Consider the following 23826-nt stretch of genomic DNA (forward strand, 5'->3'; position numbering starts at 1 on the left):
AGTATAGAGTCACAGTATAATCAAAATCCTGACCATGAATGAGAAAGAAAAAAAAATACTCCATTAATTAAAATCTCAAAAGGTGCCAATGGTAACAGTCTGCAGACGTTTTCTTGCTGTACTAATCCTTTCAGGAGACCAGACACCACCAAGCAGTATAAGGGTCACAGGTGCTATGATTAGGCCTGAGAGCATGTAGCTGTGATAAGTGGAATGGGGGGGGTTAATCTTCCTGAAATCCCAAGCTTTGAAGGTAATTAAATAATTAATGAGAAGCAAAGCTTTCCCTGCCTTCCCAAGAGAGGTTAAATTTCCAACTATCTTCCCTGTACAAGAGTTTTTCTAAAATGCCTGGAGAACATAAGAAAACAGATATCTTCAGTCATTCAACAAATATTTATTGAGCATCTACTATGTGCCAAGTATTCTGGAAGGTACTAGAGACGCAGTGGGGAAGTAGATAATGTTTCTGCACTCATGATGCTTACATTCTAGAGCAAGGGGCGATGGTGAATGTGTCAACAGGTAGGTTGAGGGCGCTGTAGAAAAGAGAGCAAGGAGAAGAATGGAGGGTGAATGGAGGGAGATGAGATTGGAAGAGGTAGGCAGGGGCAAATGATCTAGAACTTTCTAAGGACATGGTAAGATGTTTGGATACTATTCTAAGTGATTGGGAAGACTTGTGGGTATTTTCGCAAGAGGTCATACAATCTGATTTCAATTTGTCAAAATTAGCTCTGGCTTATAGGTGAAGAATGGGTATGGGGGTGACTGGCAGGGATAAAGGGGACAAAAATATCCAATGGGACCAACAGTCCATGTTAGATCATATTGCCTCTGATAGAGCCCAATTTTCTATTGACTTTCCTACACAACTAGTTGGTATTTTCAGGACAAATTTTCTCTGTTGTTTGGCAGAGTTCCATCATTTCAGACTTTCTAGGGTCTTAAGGCAGTATTTTTATAAGCTGACCTAACCTTATATCCTTCTCGGGGCTCAGGGGTGGACCTGGAACAAGGAGAATTGACTATAAAGGATTAAGAATGTCAGCTGACCAGGCTGACCAGTGAAATTCTTTTTCCATTTCCAAGGTACATAGAGGCTGCATGACTGTGTCCTTGAAGTAGTACAGACACGCCTGCATTGTGATGTCCAAGAACTTTCCAAGGCGATGTTCTTCAGGCATGGTGAGCCTGTGGGCAGGGGACCATCAGCGCTATGAATGTGGGAGTGACAGGAGAGAGAGGCTAAAAAAATCTGTCTCTGTTTTCTGCACCGACTGTTCGCATTCTCATTGAGGAATTGCTATGGTCTGAATGTTTGTGTCCTGTTAACATTCATATTTTGAAATCCTAACCCTCAAAGGTGATGGTATTAGGAGGTGGGGCCTTTGGGAGGTGCTTAAGTCATGAGGGTGGAGCCTTCATGAATGGGATTAGTGCCTTAAAAAAAAGAGGGTTCAGGGCTTCCCTGGTGGCGCAGTGGTTGAAAATCTGCCTGCCGATGCAGGGGACGTGGGTCCGTGCCCAGGTCCGGGAAGATCCCGCATGCCGCGGAGCGGCTGGGCCCGTGAGCCATGGCCGCTGAGCCTGCGCGTCCGGAGCCTGTGCTCCGCAATGGGAGAGGCCACAACAGTGAGAGGCCTGCGTACCGCAAAAAAAAAAAAAGAGGGTTCAGAGAGATCCCTCCCCGCTTCCACCACATGAGGACACAGCAAGAAGGACCCAACTTATACAGAATTAGGGCCCATACCAACCATGCTGGCACCATGATCTTGGACTTTCAGTCTCCAGACCTGTGAGAAATAAATGCTTGTTTATAAACTACCCAGTCTATGGTATTTTGTTACAGTAGCCTGAATGCACCAAGACAGGAACTAAGGCTGTTTTTTGGACTTTTGGCCCATCGATGCCCTTATGTTCATAAAGAACAGAGGTGTAAGAGGTGGTTTAATGTAAGAAATATTGAAATTTTATTTGTCATCTCCCTGGATATGAAGTTTCCACTTATTTTTTGTTTCAGTGTCTCTTCTTCCACAGAGGGGGCCTTCTACACATAGATTGATGTCCCCAGGATAAAAGTGGAGTCTTCTAAAACTAGGATCTCATGGAGCACGGAGGTTGTCTTGTTCCTGATGGGAAGTAAATCTAGATTCACTTCTAGCTAGAAGGAAGCAGGCCAGAAATTCAGAATTGTAGGTCCCTGGGCTGGGTGGATATGCTGGAATGGGAACCATAAACCTCCATCACTTATCTGGACAGACCGAAAATTGGGATTTGGGAGGAAACTTTTGCATCAGGTGCTCAGACCGAATAAATTCTCCCGCTTCTTGCTGAGATCCTAAAAGCTCTGCACTCCATCTACCAGGCTGCAAAGGACTCTCAGCACTGGACTCCTGGACCACATATTGACTGGAGCCACCTGGAGCACTTGATGACAATTCCATGCCACCATTCACTTTCTGTATTGCTTCCTTTCTTCTTTCCTTTTGTTCTTCTGCCCAGCGACACTTCTGTAATGCCAACACAGATTGACTCGAGCACATTTCCTTGGTGCCAAAACTGTAAGATGACAATAGAACAGAGAATGAGAACACAGATTCTTCAGTAGGTTCAAATCCTGGCTCTGCCACTTACCAACTATGTGGCTTTGAGCAAGGCTGAATTTCTCCGTGCCTCAGTTTCCCCATCTGTAAAATGGAGATAACGTCTACCATATCTGGGTAGAGATTAGATGAGATTATATCTTTATTTAGATGAGATCAAGTACATAGCAGGCACTTAATATTTGTTATTGCTATTGTGGTTATTATATTGAAAGAATTGGGTTAAATAAGATGTAATCTCTCAGCAGGGACTTAAAATCTAGTATGTGAGGTAAAAGACACTTAAATAATTTTAATATAGGCAAAAGGAAGTAAACATTCTAATCAGTATGTGGGAAAATCACCATGCGAGCTATGGTGGATTAAAAATAACTGCAGGGCTTCCCTGGTGGCGCAGTGGTTGAAAGTCCACCTGCCGATGCAGGGGACACGGATTCGTGCCCAGTCCAGGAAGATCCCACATGCTGCGGAGCAGCTGGGCCCGTGAGCCATGGCCGCTGAACCTGTGCGTCCAGAGCCTGTGCTCTGCAACGGGAGAGGCCACAACAGTGAGAGGCCCGTGTAGAGCAAAAAAAACAAAAAAAAACAAAAAAAAACAAAAAAAACCCCAAAAAACTGCAGAGCTAGGGACTAGCCCCCATCCCATGCCCCACCCCCAATCCCTTAAAACTAGTCCAGCCATGACCTTTGACCAATAGAATGTAGCTGAAATGACTCCAGGTGCCCTCCGAGTCTAAACCATCAGAAGTCTTGTGGCTCCCTCCTGATTTCCTTGGGATGCTCCCTTTTGCAACAGAGCCTCCATCTGAGAAATGCCACCTATGGGTGCTCCCATCGGCCCGGGCTAAGCATCAGCTGTCAGCCATGGGAGTGAGTCATCTTAGATGGTCCAGTCTAGCTAGGCTCCCAGACGACTTCAGCTGTACCAGCGCCCAGCCACACCTGTGATGTGCAAGAACACCTAGCAAAGTCACAGCATTTCAAGAGATAGTAAATTGTTGTTTTAATTCTTAAGCACTAAGTTTTGGGTCATTAGTTATGCAGCCAAAAATAATACCCATGGGAGTTTAGGAGAGAAGAGTCCATTTCCAGTCAAGTGATCTAGAAGGTTTCCTAGAAGACGTGGGATTTGAGAACGTCCTAGGAGAGAAGGAATGCGACAAGAGGCTCTGGAGAGAAAGTCATCCAGAGACAGGGAAGAGTTAAAGCAAAGCTTGGAGGCAGGCAAAGGCGGGCTGCATATAGCACCTGGTAAACAGATCCCCGGCTGAAGTGAGGCCCTGGGACAGATGGGTGAGACAGAGAAAGAGAAACCCAGAGCATCGTTCAGGGTCAAATCATGGGGACGCGCTCACTTTGTTGCCAGGAAGGAAAACTTGTTCCTTCTCTCCTGAGTAAAGGGGCTTTGTGGGAAACAACGGGGCCCCATGGGTAAGGGAGACAGGCGTCTGCGGGAAGAATGCAAACTGCAGAACAGGTGGACTTCCCCCAGAGACCCTGGCACTGGAAGGTTGCTCCGGATCCCCCAGTGGCTCTCTACCGCCCCACCCCCGACCCCAACCGCACGCACAGTGACACCCTGAGCGCTCCACAGCCTCCGAGGTCCCGGGCACGGTGCTCTTGCCCCGGCCGCATCCATGTCCCCTCCACTCACTCAGCTCCAGCCACACCACCTCCTTGCTGCTCTTGGAAGAGCAAAGCACATCTTGGGCTCAGCACTTTTGCACTGGTAGGTCCCTCCACATGGACGGCTCATCCCCCAGATATTCACATGGGCCACTCCTTCCGTTCATTCAGGCGTATGCTGCCTTCTTGGAGAGACCTTCCTTGACACCTAAATAAAAACAGTTGTCCCCCACCTGGCCCCCAGTCCTCTTGCTGGCTCTGCTGTTCTTCCCAGCACTTACTAATCCATTTATTTGTTTATTTATTTATCTATCTTTCTAGGTAGTTAGTTATGATTGTCCCTTTAGTTTCTTTTAATCTGGAGTAACCCCTTCCCACAGTGTTTTGTTACGAAATAGATTTTTTTCCCTCCTCAGAATCCATTTCTTCCTCCTATGGCTCCATGATGCCAGAGCTTACTAAACCTCTTCTACTTTTTGGGGGGTGGGGGAAGAGGACTTTGTTTTTGTATAGACTTTATTTGGTAGAGCAGTTTTAGGTTCCCAGCAAAACTGAGCCGAGAGTACAGGGAGTTCCCATATACCCTCTGCCCCCACATACACATACCCTCCCCCACTCTCAACACCCTCCCCCAGAGTGGAACATGTGTTACAAACCATAAACGTACATTGACACATCGTTATCATCCAAAGTCCATAGTCCAGAGTCATGGTTCACTCTTGGTGTTGCATACTCTGTGGGATGGGACAAATGTATAGTGACAGGAATTCATTATTATGGTATCTTACAAAGTATTTTCCCCGCCCTTAAAATCCTCTGGGTTCTGCCTGTTCATCCCTCTCTGTGCCCTAGCCCCTGGCAAACACTGACCCTTTCACTGTCTCCATAGTTTTGCCTTTTCCAGAAAGTCATGTAGTGTGAATCATATAGTATGTAGACTTCAGATTGGCTTCTTTTTTTTTTTTTTTTTTTTTTTTTTGCGGTAAGCGGGCCTCTCACTGTTGTGGCCTCTCCCGTTGCGGAGCACAGGCTCCGGATGTGCAGGCTCAGCGGCCATGGCTCACGGGCCCAGCAGCTCCACGGCATGTGGGATCCTCCCGGACCGGGACACGAACCCGTGTCCCCTGCATTGGCAGGCGGAGTCTCAACCACTGTGCCACCAGGGAAGCCCTCAGATTGACTTCTTTCACTTAGGCTCCTCCATGTCTTTTCATGTCTTGATAGCTCCTTCTTTTTAGTGCTGAATAATATTCCATTGTCTGGATGTTCCACAGTTTATTTATCCATTCACCTACTGAAGGGCATATTGGTTGCTTCCAAGTTTTAGCAATTTTGAACAAAGCTGCTACAAACATCCATGTGCAGGTTTTTGAGAGGACACTCCTTTGGGATTTTATGGGAAGAGTATGTTTAGTTTTGTAAGAAATTGCCAAACTGTCCCCATTTATTTTTTTAATCTATTTATTATTTACCTCCCCAACTAGAATACAAGCACCATGAAGGCAAGGACTTTGTCTAAAGCTTAGAATAGTGTCTGGCATATAAAAGGTGCTCCATAAAACTGGTAGAAATCAATCAATGAATAAATGAATCCCAGGCAGTACGTGGGCTTAAGGTACCTCGTTACTTCTCAGCAGCAGGGATTTGTGGATCTTGGTTTTCACTCTCCTCCATTGTGCTCCACTTCTTGTTATTTCCAGGCAATTCCTTCTCCATCTACTCAGCCCAGCTTTTCTGTCACAGCTTCTGCTAACTAATCACCATGGCTTACTCACAGTTCCTCTCGTGTTGCTACCGCCTCTGCCTGTGCATCTGTCCAACCTCTGCTCTCTCTGCTGACCTCCCAACTCTCCCTGACCTTCCAGCTGAAATTCCAGAGGCAGAGAGTCTGACTGGGTCAGCCCATTCCCCATTTAGGCAGAGATTTGGGGGCATTTGACTATGTTCTGGGTCTTACATACCTGCTGATTCAATCAGCCATGGCCATGGGCACAGAACATGGCAACCAAGACATAGAGCACTACTTTCATGCAGCAGAAGCCCATGGATGCAGCAGTGGCCTTTAAAATGGCCTGTTGACCAGAGCCTGGGGTCCAGGATGAATAATTCACCCTTTAGAGAGATACTGAAGGCTTCTGAGAAGAGCAGTGATTGACCAGATCTATGGTTTCAGAAAATAACTTCGGCTGCCCTGTAAATGAGACAGTTAGTGACTGAAGAAGATGACGCATGCAAGACAGGTTGGGCCGCCATGGCCAAGTGAGCAGGTGCAGCCTCAAACCAAGCCAGTGACCTTGAAAATGAGGAGGAGGGAGCAGAAGCATGTGGGTCTTGGACCTGAAGATGGCCGTCAGGCCCATGAGGCTGGAGTTTAGCAGAAAGGCTGCATCTAGACACCTGGAAATCATAAAGATACCAGTTAAAACTGTAGGGTGGATGGTGTGGCAAGAGATAAGCCAACATGGACATTTGGGGAGATCTCTTAGCTGTAAAAAACAGATCAAAGAAGAAAAACTTGACAAGTAATCTAAATTGGAAATATTTATACAGATGGGTAGGGACTCAGAGAGTCACAGAGCCCAAGAAAAATAGGGAAGCATTTCCCCAGCTTACTCTCATATTCTCAAAAGCACAGGTCCAGAGGGTCCTGTATTAGATCTCGCCCCACTCCAAACGCCAAGCGTCTAGTCTGTTTTCCCGCAGAAGGTAATGATGCTTCTTGGGAATCCACAATAGTCTAAAAATACAGCAGCTGGGCTGCAGTGCCACAATTAGTGGAGCTGCTGTCCCAGGAAACCCTCATCGCATTTTGCTTAGATCAAAGAGCAGATTAACTTTGAGGTCTGTCTGAACTCTGCAAGACACCACTGGTGGTCTGCTTCCTGCAAGCATTCAATCTTCACATCCAAGGGAAGAAGGAGGAAGTGGTGGATAGGAGCCCAAAGCAATTTTTCTCTCAGTGACTGAGATGAAAATATGCACCCTAGGACTCCTGACATATTTGATTTGCATCCTATCTCCCTACGTCCCTTGAGCTCTCTCTCCCTTTACATGAATACCTTCCCCAGACCCGAACCTCCTTCGGCATTCACAAACATTAGCACAGTTATGAAGCCCCAAGCCCTTCATCTATGTCATGTGTTGGAAATAAATGTGGGAATTTCTTTACCTATTAGGGCTCCTAATGGCATGCAACTGAAACTGACTCTGACTACCTGAAATCCAAAGGGAGTTTACTGGAAGCGTACGGGGTGACCTGCAGAAAGAATACAACGAACAATCGAGAATCAGGCTGCAAGGCGGGAAAACAAGGGAAGCTCCAGGACCCCAGGCAAGCGGGAGATATGCATTAATCTTACCAGAACATTAGCAATGGAAGAAATCCACTACAACAGTGCTGTCTGTCCTTGTGTCACCGTCCTCATGATTCTTATTTCTGGGAGAAAGAGAAGAATTGGACCCGGTCGGAATTGAACCCATACTCAGACAACATGAACTCACTAACTTTGCAAGGCAGTTTAGACTGATGGTGAGAGCGGGTCTCTGGTGCCTCATGGATTTGAATCCAGGCTCTACCACTTACTAGCCATGTGACCTTGAGGTAGTCCTTTTTGCAATGATCCAGCTTCCCTCTCTGTAAACAGGGATGCCTATCCTTGGGGATTGGTGAGTACTAACTGGGTAAACCTGTGAGAGTGACTGGCACAAAGGAAGTGTTCTACAGCTTTGATGTTAATACTTCTAGGAACGCACAGGGTCCCTGGATTTACAGTCCAACCAAGAATGACAAGATAAGAGGTCATTCTCTGAAAGGAACCAGGAGCTATTATTAGGGGAGGCTGAGTGTCCACAAAGCAATTACTATCCACAGCCAATATCTTATCCCTCTGCCAGACTGTAGCCACCATGAGGACAGCAGACTCTCTTCTTAATTCACCGTTGCATCCACCAGCACCTGAGAAGTGCCTGGCTCAGTGAACCTTTGTCAAATACGCAAATGTTGACTGCTTCTTTTTTGTGCTCCTGATCAGCCAGCACAGTGCTTTGCCTGCACACAATAAGTATTTGCTGATCGAATCTATAGGTCAGTGGGATTCTTAGAAAGGGGAAGAACATTGGGATCAAAGAGATGAACTTGTATTTAATAGGACTCAGTGGCAGGCAAGTGATGGTATAATGATGCTAATAAGCTATAGATGGACTATATTGTTTGTATAGATTAGTGTATTTGTATAGATTATAGGCTGGCTGCTGGCCAGTCTAAAACCTCTAGATCAGCATGAGGGGACAGAGAAACCACCAGGTACTTCCCTCATCACCTTGGAGAGGGGGTGGCTCATCTGTCCCACATTGGCCCTGAACCTGCCTTGGAGGCACTGCTGGTACCTCAGGAGGACACACTGGCACCCTCCACACTGGCTTTCAGAGGCTCTGAGGATAGGGCTCAGCCAGCCATCTGCCAAGCTTGCTCGCAAAGACAGTAGGATGTCATGGGGGAGCATATTCGATTAGGAATCCTGAGAGCTCAGTCCTGGTCCTGGCTCAGCCAATGGTGTGAGGTCTCTTGCTCTCAGTGACCTGATCTAAATCATAGAGTAATCCTTGACTTGGAGCTCATGGAGATGTCGAGCAAATGAAATCACACCTGTGGTGATTTCATCTGGAACTCCTTCTGTTTTAAAAGAGTCATGCACCACAATGTTCATTGCAGCACTATTTACAATAGTCAGGACATGGAACCAACCTAAATGTCCATCGACAGATGAATGGATAAAGAAGATGTGGCACACATATACAATGGAATATCACTCAGCCATAAAAAGAAACGAAATTGAGTTATTTGTAGTGAGGTGGATGGACCTAGAGTCTGTCATACAGAGTGAAGTAAGTCAGAAAGAGAAAAACAAATACCATATGCTAACGCATATATATGGAATCTAAAAAAAAATGGTATTGATGAACTTAGTTGCAGGGCAGGAATAAAGAGGTAGACACAGAGAATGGACTTGAGGACATGGCGTGGGAGGGCGAAGCTGGGGCGAAGTGAGAGTAGCATTGCCATATATACACTACTGAATGTAAAATAGTTGGCTGGTGGGAAGCAGCCGCATAGCACAGGGAGATCGGCTCGGTGCTTTTCGATGACCTAGAGGGGTGGGATAGGGAGGGTGGGAGGGAGGCTCAAGAGGGAAGGGATATGGGGGCATGTGTGTGCATATGGCTGATTTGCCTTGTTGTGCAACAGAAACTAACCCGGTATTGTGAAACAGTTATACTCTAATAAAGATCTATTAAAAAAAAAAGAACCCAACTCAAACTGGCTTCAGTGAAGAGGAGACTTTACTGGTTCATGTTATTGAGAAATCCAGTTTGGGGCACAGTTGGCTTCAGGGGCTCAAACATAGTGTCAGCGTCTGATTTCTCTCCATCTCTCAGCTCTCCTCCTGCTATAATGTCCTCATTCTCAGTCTCTAAACCATGGTCCCCAGCAGTTCCAGAGTCTCATCCCTTCAAGTTCAAATCCAGCCTCCCAGCAGCTGGGATAGACTATGGTTGGCTCAACATGGGTAATGTGGCCAGGCTGGACAATCTGGATGCAGCCACACTGGACAATCAGGCCTGGGTCCAGTGCCCATCATCCCCATGATGAGTGAGGGAGCTTGGTCAGGCCTGGTTATATGCATAACATTCAGACCTGGGAAAGAATAAGGATTGGGGTTGGGGGGAGAAGCCCCAGTTTACCTCACAAATCGGGAGACGAGTGGTTTGCCAAAAGATGTTTGGGGTACTATTAACAGAAAGAGAAGTGGATGCTGGGTGGCTAAAACAACAAATGTGCCCTACACCTGGGATTTTTATATCACGTGATATAAAGCATGCATTGCAGCTTCCCTCTTTGCTATGAAGTCTTTTGTCTTCCCCCTAACAAGCTCCTGCAAGCGCCTGAGGAGCGGCTGTCTCACCCTACAGTCATCTGTCTTCCTCCTCTGAACTTGGTAGCCCACAGGACCGTATCACTCACCAGCAACAGGTGGCATCGGGTCATTAGTTATCTTTGTATGTACATGTCCTGTCTCTTCATCCATACAGCAGGATCCTGGAGAACTAGGGTCATGTCTTATTCATCTTTGTGTCACCCAAAGCACTTTGCCTGATGTTTGGGGCATAGCAGACAGTCCCTAAATCTGCTGACAGATCAAACACCTGGTTTATATGCTTCTGGAACTATGGAAGTAAATAGCTTGACTCAACTACAAAACTACAAAGAAAGAGGAAACCTGTGTCCTCTACACCATTTCTGAAAGATCGTAGATTTTTTCTGGACTAACTAATGATGCTGGGGTCAAGATGTGCTGGGGTCTTTTTTCCTCTGCAGCCCCCAGCCACTGGTATCATTCTTTTTAATAAAGGACTGAATGAAGGCCCAAGGAATCTTAGTCTCAGCGGACCAGTACCCTTGCATGGGTCGTATGCCGGCACAGCCCACCTGGTAGCACGGAGGATGGCAATCTCAGGAAAAGGAAGCAGATGTCTGTTCTCAGTGGTTCCCACCTCAGGCCACAAGGCAGAGCCCCAAGGTCCCATCAGTGGGACTGGCTGCTGGCTCCCCGCCCTGTGCTGATCTCTACTCCCCACCCTCATTCCTAACCCTGACGTCCAGCAAAGGGAAGAACGAGAGAAGAGGGCATGGAAAATCAGAGTCCGATGTAGCTTGGATGTTGAAACCGTCCTCCCAGGTGGTTCATAAGCCCCTGTGGCTCCGATTTCAGAATCCCCTGCGGGCCATCCTGGGCCAGGCGATTTGCACCTTTGTCTCTAATCCCCTCAAACCGCCCTTTAGGCCAAGTGACTTATCCAGATCCGCGCAGCCAAGCCAGGATTCCCTCACCTGTAAAAAATACAAGGATTAAATCAACGAGCCATAGAGAGCATCCACCTCCTGGCATAGTCACAAAAATCAAATCAATGGGGGAAGAACGAAAAAACGTGGTTGGTAAAGGAGGGAGTGGTAAACGAGGTCAGAAGATCGGTGGGTGGAGCGGCTGAGAGAAAAACCAGGCTGGGGGGTCGGGGGCAGAACAGGGAATCAATTAAAGCTCCAGTCTTTAGCCGCGGCTCGCGCTCGCCCCGCGCTACGAGCTGTCAGGGAGAGCCCGGGAGGCGGTGCGCCGGGTCCCTGGCCCCGCCCCTCCCTAGCTCCACCCAGTCCTAGGCCCCGCCTTTGGCCCTACCCCTGCCCCAACCCCACCCCGGCCCCGGCCCCGGCCCGCCTCCTAGCCCCGCCCCCAAGGCCCGGAAGCGAAAGCAACTCCTCCTCTTCCGAGCGGGGTCAAGATACCGCCGGCGGGATCCGGGTTTCCGAGAGTGAGGGCTGCTCGGCGGGTTAGGGTGGCCACCGGCTGGAGCCATGACCTCGAACCTGCGCACCGCGCTCATTTTCGGCGGCTTCATCTCCCTGATCGGCGCCGCCTTCTACCCCATCTACTTCCGGCCCCTAATGCGGCTGGAGGAATACCGTGAGTGACCTCTGACCCCACGCGGTGGCCAGGGCCCAGTAACTGAGAGTGACCTCTGACCCCACGCGGTGGCCTGGCCTCAGTAACTCCCCTCCCTTCCCCACGTGGGGCCATGGTCAGAGCTTGGTTCGCCAGTCAGGGAGACCCGGGTTCGAATCGCTGTGTGCAGCTTTGTGACAGTGAACAAATGACTCAATCTCTCAGAATCTCAGCAACCCCTTTAGTAGTTATCTGTTTGTATAATAAAATCATCTAGCCTCCGGTGAGACTCAAAGGTGGTAATGAAAGCAATCTGCACATAGTAGGTCGACACTAAATAGTAGTTCATAGTTACAGTCACTGAAGTCTTTATGTATCTCATTAGGCACACATTGGACCATTTAATTTACACAACCTCACTTTGAGGTAGGTATTATTATCTGTTTTACAGATGGGGAAGCTGAGGCTCAGCGAGGTTGTTCAACATGCCCCAGGACACACAGCTAGTAAGTGGCAAGACAAGTATTCCTACTCCCGCCTCTGTTTCCAGACCTTCCAGACACTGAAGCTGGGAATGATGATGTTGAGGGGAGGGAGATAGACCCTGATTATCCTGAGCTTGAAGGTGTTTTTATTGCACTTCATTTCCACTCCCAAAGATGTCTTTGAGTGGAAATGTTTCAGACCTAAACTGTTAACCTGGGTTTTTGAGTTTTTTCTCTCCTTTCTCCTCAAATATTTTTTCAGATTCTGCTGTCTTCATTTTAAGCTGGTTGCTCACATGACAGTGGTCAGTATCCTGCGAGTAATTTTCTTCCTTAATCATTCAAGTCCTATCATCATTCTAAAAGCCAAGCTCTCCTTCCTTGAGACCTATACCCCAGCAAGGATTAGCACTTTGATACGTCTGAAACCATCTGTCAGAGAGAAAATATTAGGCATTAGAGGCTCATTTTGTTCTCCAGGAAACCTGAACCGTCTTGAAGATGGAAGAGGGCCAACTGTGCCCCTTGACAATATTAGCGAAGGCTGAAGGCTTGGCAATTTGAAGGCGAAAGCTCTGTGTAAATGCTCTGCCCATTACAAATGCTACAACATTTGGTTTCTGAGTTAGAGTGTTTTAAGTACACAGATTTCCTTGTGGCTTCTTTTCATCAGCCAAGATTGAAATGACCTCTACATTCTGCCTTCCAGGCTGTCTCCATGCACCATGCATGAGGGTGAACATGGGGCTGTGTGAAGCCCTGCATAATCTATCTGCATTATCCGTCCTTACTGCATCCTTGCCCCACCCTGTTTTATGACAGCCTCTAGAGTTGAACTTGGGACAAGGGGGTCTGCTTTGGATCCCACTAGAAAAGTTTCAGTCACGAAGACTAGAGCAGTGGTTTTCAACTGGGGATGGTTTTTGTCCCCCTAGGGACAATTGGTTCTATCTGGAGACATTTTTGCTTGTCACAAAATGGGCGGCATAGGGTGGGGTGGTGTGAGTGTGCTACCGGCATCTAGTGCATAGAGGCCAGGGGTGCTGCTAAACTTTGTGCAATGCACAGGACAGCCACCCCTGACAAAGAATTATCCAGCCCAAAATGCGAATGGTGCCAAGGCTGAGAAACCTTCCTCTGGGTCAGATGCTCAGGGTGTCGGTTTGCACTGTGTCTCCCAACAACAGTCTTATAGGAGTAGTCCGGAGTCTATGGTTGTCTGAGTCGCCTTGAGACAAACAGATTAGGCCTTTTAAGTGAACATTTAGTGCGTGTGGCTACAATATCTGCATTTTTAACTGTAAGGCAGTCAACACCTGCCCACTTTTCTGGTTCAGTTTTAATTAATTTGGACACTCTTATCTGAGAGTCATAACTGATTCCTTAAACAGGTAATGATACTAAATAGCTAATATTTATTGAAAGCTTATTATATGTCTGACACTCTTCTAAACACTTCTTATATATCAATCCATTTGGTGCTCATAACAGCCCTTCATTGTAGCTGCTGTGTGATCATCATCCCCATTTTATATGTGGACAGACTGAGGTATGGAACAGTTAACTTGTACAAGGACCCACAACCGATGAGTCCCAGATCTGGAATTTGCACCAGTGCCCTTAATCGTGACACCAGGGCACCATACTGCCTCTCTAAGAGGGTAAGAGAAGTAAGTCAGATGCGGGTCTAAATCCCTTACTAGAAGAGGACCTTAAGGTGCGTTACTTAACCTCTCTGAGCCTGGCCTGTTTCCTCATCTATAACAGTGGAATTTGCAGGACTGAATTTACATGTTCTGGGGTGAATTAAATAACAGGTGTAGAAACACATAGTATATTTTTACACTAGGCATCCCATAAAAACATTTCAAACATAAGGAACCACAAGGGCAGGGAAGTGAGACAAGGAGATTTAAGCAGGTGGACGGACCCAGGTGAGGCATTCGTGACCGGGTCATGGGGACCCCCTGTGGGGACGGAGCTTCAGTTCATTTCAGCGCATTCAGCTAGCATTTAGTTAGCTTCCTTTTCGTTTTTTTTAAACCTGGATTTTAGCAATTACTGTGTGTCTGGCACTGTGTTAGGTGCCGAATGTATGTGACCGGACAAGACGGTCAGAGCTCTTCTCTCATGTCACTGTCCTCACACGTGCCTAGTCCCCCACCCACTCCCTGCACTCTGAGCTGGTCTCCCTGCTCTGCTGGTCCCCAGGACCACCCATTCTTTACCCAGCAGCCACTGTGGTCTTTCTGGTTAGTGTGTTGCTGCTGATCTACCTTCTTTGCATTTGTGGTCAAAGAACTCAGACTATATGATTTTGATTTTTTGATAGGTCAAGATTTGCTTTGTGGCTTGGTACAAGTCAGTTTTTGCAAATGTTCACTGCGTGCTGGGAATGATGTATATTCTCTTGTTTGGGAATACAGAGTTCTGTATATGATGGTTCCAGATCATTCTTAATTCTGTTACTTAGATATCTTGAGGCCATATTATTCTGTGCACACAATCTAGAATATTCTGGGGGGTGGTTGAATTATTATTATATGAGTCCTCTTTACCCCTAACATTTCTCCCGAACTCTGTTTTATCTGGTATTATCATAGTTACCAGCTTTCTTTTGGTTAGTGTTTTCCTGGTGTGTGTGTGTGTGTGTGTGTGTGTGTGTATCTATATGTATGTGTATATATATATAGATATAGATATGCTCTTATATTTAGCCTTTATTTGTCCTTAAGTCTTATAACCAGCCTAAACTGGGATTTTTAAAAAATCCAATCTGATAATCTTTTTAAACTGTTGGATTGAGATCATTTTCACTTATGTTTACTGATATATTTACATTTATTTTTCCTATCTTATGTTTTCTATTTATTCTTCTGTTTCTCTACTTCCCTTTTTTCTCCTTTTCTGCCTCCAAGGCTTCTTTATTTAATTCTCTTCCCTTCTACTAGTTTGAAAGTTTTACATTCTCTTTTTCTTTTGTGGTGACAGTTTAAAGTTAGTCAATAGGGCCTCCCTGGTGGCGCAGTGGTTGAGAGTCCGCCTGCCGATGCAGGGGATACGGGTTCGTGCCCCGGTCTGGGAGGATCCCATATGCCGCAGAGCGGCTGGGCCCGTGAGCCATGGCCGCTGAGCCTGTGCGTCCGGAGCCTGTGCTCCGCAACGGGAGAGGCCACAACAGTGAGAGGCCCGCGTACAGCAAAAAAAAATAAAAAATAAAAAATAAATAAATAAATAAAAATAAAAATAAAGTTAGTCAATATCTTTACCTCCTATGAAATATACAAAGACCTTAGAATGCCTTAGCTCCTGTCCCAGACACCCCACCTGTCCTGGCTTGTGTTTATTACTCCCCAGATCACTTAGTACCATCAGTGTTTTATACAGTCACTGATTGTTTCTCTTTACCCTCATTCTTTACTCACTGGTCCTTCTTTCATCTCACACCTTTCTAGTTTCAGTTTTCTTCATTCTGAAATACATCTTTGTGTTTCTTTGGTGAGAATTTGTAACTGGGAGTATCCATTCTTGTGTGTCAGAGAATGATGTATAGAACTCCAGGTCTTCCATTGTGGCTGTCGAAAAGTCTATTGTGCTCTTTGCTCTTTCTCACTTGCTTAGTCAGAATACTTCAGTAACCCTCTGCTGTCCTCAGAGTCCAGCCGGTGGAAAAGCATTGAAGAATTTGAATCTGGAGTGCAAGGTGATCAGATTCACTCTTTGCAGGAATCTCTGACTGTGTGTGACAGAGGGGCTGGGAGGGTCAAGGTTTTAGGTAAGAAGGCCAAGTACGGGAAGGCTGTGCTTCCTGTGACCTCAGGGAGAGGTGACTGTAGCCTTAACCAGAGTGGTGGTGGTTATGGGACTGGGGAGAAGGACTGAATTCCGGAGCCAGATTTAAGAAATAAATCCTCTACAGGGATTTGTGACTGATTAGCTCAGGGGTGAGGGAAGCAGAGGAAAGAGATTGACACCCAGCTTTCTGGGTCCAGCAGCTGAGGAGATATGGTACTAGGCATTATGAAATACAGGAAGTCTGTTTGGGGGACGAGAGGACATGCTAGTTCGGCTTGGGGTGTATTGAGTTTCAGGTACCTGGATGTGCTCCTGGAGATTTCCTTATAGGCGATGGGAGCTGAGCCACAGGATCTGAGCTGGAGCTAGAGATGGCACGTCACTGGCATTTGATGGGAAGCAGAGTCATTGCAGTAGGTGGGGCTCCCGGGCAGCATTCAGAGATTGAAAAAGACAAGCTGGTCCAAGGCAGAATGCAGGTGAACACTAGCATTTGAGGGTCTGAAGAGCAAGTGGTCAGAGGAGGAAGGGTCCTCAAAGGAGTGGCCAGAGCACGAGGATTAAAACCAGAAGAGGCTGCAGTCTCAAGCCCCAAGAAGATAGCTCTTCGTGAAAAGGGTGTGGTCAGCAGGGCTAGGCTGCTTGAAGACGGTAAGAAAGAAAAAACGTGAAAATATCCATTGGATTTAGCAAAATGAAGGTAAAGCTCATTGTTTTGTTAGAAGTGCTTGCAATGGTTTGATGGCAGAAAGCAGATAGCAGTGGATTGAAGAGTAAATCATATATTAGGTTGACTGTTTAAAGATGTTGGGCTGTATGGAGAGGGGAATGACGAATTATTTTGCAGCTGATCAAGGGGGCTGTTGTGTTTTCGTTTTGGCTGGGAGCAGTGGGAGAGCTAAGAGAGCCTCTGGACAAAGAAGACTGCTGAAGAGAGAAGACAATCCATAGAGTGGGAGGTGGCATGGGATCTTGAGATCAGATGGAGGAGGGAGACTTGGACCAAAGGCAGGACACCTCTTCCAGCAACTGAGGAGGAAGGGCAGGTGTGGATACCGCTAGACATAGCTGTGATGTCGGGAGGTTGTAGATGCTTCCTGTTTGTTGTGGCTTCTGTTCTCTTTGTGACGCAGGAGGTCAGGTGACTATGCGTGAGAGGCACAAGCCCCAGCCAGACTCTCCCTCCTTGAGACACTCTCTTCCCTGGGCTTCGTGACTGCCCCTCCGCCAGTACTCCTGGCTTTGCCCTTTTGCTCCTGCCTTTCATCCACTCCTTAGCCTCTCTTGTTGGCTGTTTCTCGTCTGAGCGTCCTTCATACATTTATGGTCCCCAGAGTTCTGGGCAGACCGAGGAGAAGCCCACAGTCCTTGGAAGGGCCGGGCAGACACCCAGTCCTTGAGAAGGGGAGCCAGAGGCTAGCCAAGGAGCCCAGGCCATGTAGGGCCCAAGTGTCGAGACACTGCTGACCCTTCATCTGGGCCAGCCTGACTGATGCTGGCCGGCCTGGGTATGGGGACAGGTAGGCTCTAGGGCCCCTGCTGGAATAAGCCTCAAGGCAGTAGAAAAGAGGCACAAGGCTGCTTAGGTAAAATAAAGCCAAGGAGATCTTATATGATTTAAAAGCAGACAGGCCATTATCACAAGACTGCTGTGTTGAATTTCATTTTGACATTCAGTGTGATCTCTAGCTCTTTCACTAATTCAGCCAGACTTTACCAAGTATTTACCACTAACTCAGCCAGACTCTACCAAGTATTAGGGGGAATACAGGGTCAGTTCCACACGTGATACCTGAGTGCTGAAATGAGCACTGGGGAGATGGCAGTTGGCATTGGCAGTTGTCAGTCCCACACCAGAAGTATGGGGACAGTTCTGTTGTGCTTCTGGAGGGAATCCAGATGTTGCTTATTAGCTTTCAGCCTATCGGCACAGCATGGTTCTTAGGAAGAGCCCACATTCAAGGAAGCATACTTGAAGCTATACATAAAGCGCACATTCAGGTGCTATAACTTGAAGCCTGGTCTGCCTTTTGCCTCTGCATCCTGGAACCAGACAGTGATCCTGAATGTGGCTTTAAAAAATAACAGCATTTCAGGGCATCTTGTGAAATGAGACAGAATAAGATCATTTTCTGTGATCCTGTTCATTTTTAACTTTAGTTAGATGTGTAGAAGCACAAAGGGTTTTGCCAGAAATCTTGTGTTCATTCAGTCCCCTCATTTAGGTGACTTGTCCAAGGTCACTTAGCACATTTATTCCTGGATAGACACTAGACCCTAACTCCCCAGCCTTGTCTGCTGCTTAATGATGCCCTGTTTCACCTGCTTTTAGGACAGGGGAGAGTGTCTGCCAGTAAAGCCAAAGGTTACGTGGGAGAGCTGTGATACCTCACTTCTCCTGTTCCCCTTCCGCCCCCAACCTCAAGTGTGTGGTACAAAGTCAGAGCAAGCCTGCGAGAAATCACTTGACTCAGAAATGCCTCTTACCTTGGAAGGGCATTTTCCCGATTATATGGCAAGTGCTCAGAATATGCCTTTTATTCCTTTCACCTTAGAGTCAAATGAAATGCGCAGACTAAAGTCTTATTTTCTAACAGGCCTTACAAAGCTGCCTGGATTCTACCACACACCCTGGTGAGAAACTAAAGTGTTCATGGTATTGGAAGGAGTCCATGCTTCCGATGGCCCTTTGGTCCCCTCAGCCACTGGCTCACACTCACCCCCAATACACACATCTAGTTCTTGATCACCCCGAAGTCAGACTGCAGCAAAGTGGGAGCACTAGAAAAGTATTATTTTATTTTATTTTTGCTATTTTTAAAAGAGACTTTCAATTAATCATCATGGAATAGTCACAGTGCTGTTGGACTTCCTTATACTTGTTTTGCAGTTGTGTATTTTTGTTGTTAAAAAAAAAAAATCCAAACCGACAGAGAAGATCTAAGAATAGTACAATAAATCCCTTTATGTCCTTCACCTAGATTTACCAGTTGTTAACATTTTGCCACATTTGCATTCTCTCGCTATATATATGTTACACATCTATACATACATACATACGGACACGCATATGTTCATATATAATTACATTACATATATCATCGTTACTGCTATTTTGCTGAACCATTTGAGAGTGAGTTGAAGACCTTGTGAGCTTTGATGCCTAAACACTTCAGCATGTATTTTCTGAGCACAAGGACATTCTCTTACATAATCACAATTGTCCAATCCAGGAAATTTAATATTGACACAATGTTATTATGTAATATACAGTCCATATTCAAATGTTGACATTTGTCCAATTACCTCAGGTTGTGAGTTGCTTTTATTTTAACTGTTCATTGGCAGGAGGAGATGGAGGGGTGTTCCCGAGGCGATGGTTTCACTGTGGAGGCCCCCCGAGGTCAGATTCTGCACCTGCTTTTAGGTTTTTATCTGCTGGTCCTCCCCAAGAGCACCCTCAACTAGTCAGTAACAAGACCACTGAGGGGGCTGGCGTTTGGGCATGCTGTATCAATTTGCTGTGAATGTTAAATAAAGTAGCAAGTCACACAGATTTCACAGTGTGGACATTTAACATAAGGATAGGTTTCATGTTCAAAGACTTAAACTTTACGAGGTAGATTCTTCTGCTACCATACAAAAGTGAGCCCGTCTGCATGTATTACTAAGTTTTAAATAATCTACCTTGGCCCTTTGAGTAGAGCTAAGGCTCCTCAATTAAAACTGCAAATCAGCTCACTGCCTTAGCACCAGGGGGCAGAGTCGGGCTTGCTGAGACACTGGAGAGGGAACTTCTAACAGGCATCGCAAAGCTCCAGGCCCCATGCTGCATATTTGCGGTTCAATCATTTTGTTCCTGATAGAAGCATGCTCAATACTAAAAGGTCAGTAATTAGCTTACCCTGATTTGCCCACATAGTTAAACCCCTGACTTCTGTGTTGCCCTTTTTTCCAGAGGTTGAGAGACATTTGCTGTTTCTCTAATGATAGCAAAACAGAAACCTACTGTCAACCTCATCAAGATGTGCTTGCTGAGTCCCAAGGGACCAGTTTGTTTTCCCTTTAGCATATCTTGCATTCACAAATAAAGTGTCTTTGTGTCATATCATGAATTTATATAAGACTGCTTTGGCCTTAGAGTATTTATAAAACATTAATGGATTAAAGAACCAGGGGATGTAGATAGGATGCTAATACCGGTTATCACTTGGTAGGAACTCCTGCAAATCGGTTTAAATTGCCCATCCAAGCCAAAAAAAGAGGGGGTTGCATAAGGATAAGGATTATAAAGAGATTATGGTCTATTTAAAATAAATCCTCAGCCTCTCTCCAACCCCATTAGCAATTAGCAAGGAAGTGTGAAGACAGGGATTCTTTTCACTTGGTTCTCCATTTCATTGTAAGAGGTGAGAACACAATTAGGCATTCCTTTGCCACCAGAAGTCAACTTCCTTTGATGCTTGGCAGCCTGCCAGCTTCTTTGGCTTTGCAGGACCTGCCTCTTGTAGAATGTGTTCCGTTCACCAGGTTGTCTGATTCTCTCAAACCTGGACATCTAGAATGCTTTCTGGCAATCAAGCATGTGTTAAAAATTCATCTCTTCCTTCTTCCATGAAGCTGGAGAATGGACCTTTTAGGTGTGAAAAATGATATCTGTTTTTGTTCCTGGCACGATCGATGACTGTAGTCTTTTACTAGTTGGCATTTTCTAAGAGCATGTTTGAGACACATCCATACTTGGAGCCTTACATGGTGCCAGCATGGCAGGGCTCACTCCTACAGGAATTTAACTTCTTAGGAAATGAGATCGCCTTTTGTGTTATTTTAGGAAGTCTGACACCTCAGAGATCCCATTGTCACCCACTCTTTTGGCATCTCTTGGTCCACAGGGTCTTGGTTGTTGTTTACCTGCTACTTTTCAGAGAGGCCCAGTGGAGCCATCAGACCATTCTGTATAAGCAGCTTCCTTGTGCTGTGTCTTCTCTGTCTTGCTTAGAATTGGATGTCAAGATTCAGATAATCCCTGTTGCCCGGTATTTTATTTGCCAAAGCAAAACTTAACATTGATAAAACTCTCAGACAGGTCACTTAGGATTGACTTTCCGTCACATCACCGGAGAAGCAAGTTCAGTGAATATTTGATTTGGAAAAGCCCTGTTTCCTATACCTTTATGCTTGTGTACCTTTATGAGAATAAAGAAAACTGCCTAATATTAAATAAGAGCTAAACGTGGATTTAAAGAAACACTGTCAGCCTGATTAAAACAAAGGTTTGATTACAACACTTAATTACTATAATACAGTAGTAAACATCCTTTGGCTGCAAGTCTTTCTGCTGAAAAGCCACAATTTGTTTTTCAAGATACTTAAAAAGTCTTTGTTTTCACAGGCCTTAGGTTTATTCGACACCACTTAGAAAGATGTGTGAGGGCTTGAAGCCCACAGACGTAAAATGCCCAGTTTCTCTTGGCCTTCGCCTGTGGGACATCTCCAAAGAGACTGGCTAAGCTGCTGTCGCTAAAACGCGCTTACTAATTGGCGTAGCACCTGCAGTCAATTAGGGAAGCTTCAATTATCCAAACCAAAGCCACCCACCCAAAGATTAATTTTCTGCTCTATTTCCTATCAAAAACATAGCATATTTAGCTCTGGGTCTAGGCCCTCAGTGGAGTACATTTTAGACACCTAAACTGCATCGTTTTCTCGTGAATTGTACTTGTTCCTGCAATTCAGCAGCCTTGCTCTCCTCGTATCACACCCACCACCACCACCAGCTCTTTCAAAATTATTCTTTCGCTGTTGTTTCTGTTGCCTTTCCAAACTGCTGAGATCACCGGGAAAAGATGGTCGTTAGGAGCTTTTCTTCTGAAGTGCAGCTTGCTTTCTTTCACTGAAAATATCCAGTCTTTTTGCTTGATAGGATCTAACTTCTGTAAGCTAAAAGCTTTGGGCAATGGCAGCTCTGAATTTAACAGCACTCAGATATATTGTTTCCTAATTGTCCCGTGTCATTGTTCCACATAGATACAGAGATTTCCACTGCCCTGCCCCACAGTCCCCTCTCTAATGAGTAATTTTTCTGTTGTGTTTCTCAGAGAAGGAACAAGCCATAAATCGAGCTGGTATTGTCCAAGAAGACGTGCAGCCACCAGGTAAACGTAAAAATCAAAACAGAGTCTCATGCGTACTAGTGTGTTGTCCTTGGGAGTGGTGCTTTGCAGCAGGAGAAATCTTCGCTTCGAGGCCAGATTGTTAACTGTGCTGTTATTTTCCAGCAGTTGCCATTTTAGAGGTTGCCACCCCAAGACTTCCTCTTAATATGTCACTCCAGAAGAGTTTTTGCAAGTTTGCACGTTTCTCCTCTGCATTTGATAAGTGGGCATAAATGTGTAACAAGTGTGCAATTAATTATGAAGCATAAGTAGATGTTTTGCAGACATATTTACCAAGCACCTATTTAAACACCACCCTCATGGGAAAATACTGTTTACTTATGAGCTATTTTAATCGATGTGGGATTCTGCTTTATACAGAAGCTCAAAAGTTCCCTGTATGGCTGAATGGTCAGTTACTTTGAGACGATCCAAGTTGGCTAAGAATGAGAGGTTTCTAGTTTATTAGCCAAAACTCTTGTAATCTGTGGCAGCGGTCTTTTTTTTATTCATTTATTTTTTAACTAGGCCAAATACATATCTCCCTGCTGTGGGGCAATTTCTGAGCCATTTAAAAGTCTCTTGTCAGCTGCCACGGCTTCCCAGCCATCCTGTTCCGGGGTTCCGGCAGCTCGCCCGCACTAACTCCAACTACATGGAAATTGCACAACTTCATTCTGATGTCATCTTATTTGTTTGGAGTTGAGGGAAGTGGTAGGAAATTTAAAAATGAATCCTGTTTTTATTCGTGTTTCTTTCTATAGGGTTAAAAGTGTGGTCGGATCCATTTGGCAGGAAATGAAAAGGCTATCACCACCTCTGATTATGAAAGTAGACAGTCTTCATGCTTTCAGTTCTGCAGCAAGTACAATAAATCACCTGGCTAAAGAACAATGTCTGGAGAAGAAAACTCTAGAAGGCTGTAAAGAAGAGTAGTGTGCACCAGGATTAATTCCCTTCTTCAGTATCAAAAGAACCCTGAAACAAATCACACCATTACGAAGGTTTTCATGATTTGGTTTCCTTTCTAAAAATGAAGCTTTCTCACCCAGCTGCATTTGGAGGTGATCTGCTTATTATTCAATCTCTACCTCTTACCCACCTGAGCTGTGATATGAATACAAGCAACCAGTAGACTTGGGAAGATCCTAGTCTGTTTTGCCATCTTCCAAATAAGAAGTTTCAGTGAAAAACCACCATATTGAGCAGCCTCATAGGGCTCTCTGAAAATGTTAAAGTGGATTAAACTCTGAGGACAAGGTACATTGTACTCTTTAAGAATAAAGAATTCAACTCAACTGTCTCATTGGGAGGGTTGCTGCATTTTGAAAAATAAGTAACTATGAAGCAAATCAAACTAAATGGGTATGCATGCCTAGTAGAAATCATGTTGAATTAACTGAGTGAAAATATGTATATTAAAATGATTTTCTTTTTACTTCACAATGGTGTAAGATTTTTTGTAAATCCTTTTTTGTAAGCGCATTAAATGATACCCAGAAGTATTATTTGACTACATTATATTTGACTAGGTATTTGACTATTTGGTGTTTGTCAGATTGTATACAAGTACAAATCTTAAAGGTAAATAGCAAATGTGTTGAGACAAATATTTACTGAATGCGATTCTCTACCAGATACCTCACCAGGTGCTGCAAAGATG

At 45.5% G+C, this 23826-nt stretch overlaps 1 protein-coding gene across 3 annotated transcripts; it reads left to right on the forward strand.

Annotated features, from left to right (window-relative positions):
* The first annotated feature begins 11517 nt into the window (after nt 1-11517).
* On the forward strand, nt 11518-23609 carry SMIM20 (small integral membrane protein 20). Of its 3 annotated transcripts, none has more exons than XR_014293215.1 (4): nt 11518-11749; nt 12159-12234; nt 22107-22163; nt 22928-23609. XR_014293215.1 is itself a non-coding variant. In XM_082611096.1 (3 exons), exons 1-3 carry the CDS (start codon nt 11641-11643, stop codon nt 22963-22965), a joined length of 204 nt encoding a protein of 67 aa, XP_082467222.1. In that variant the 5' UTR covers nt 11526-11640; the 3' UTR covers nt 22966-23609. The 3 variants fall into 3 exon arrangements, 1 of the variants encoding a protein (XP_082467222.1); XR_014293216.1 differs by having other exon boundaries at nt 12180-12234; XM_082611096.1 differs by lacking the exon at nt 12159-12234 and having other exon boundaries at nt 11526-11749.
* Nucleotides 23610-23826: the final 217 nt, after the last annotated feature.

This window comes from Mesoplodon mirus, assembly GCF_964341445.2.
Source record: "Mesoplodon mirus genome assembly, chromosome: 2".
NCBI lineage: Eukaryota > Metazoa > Chordata > Mammalia > Artiodactyla > Ziphiidae > Mesoplodon > Mesoplodon mirus.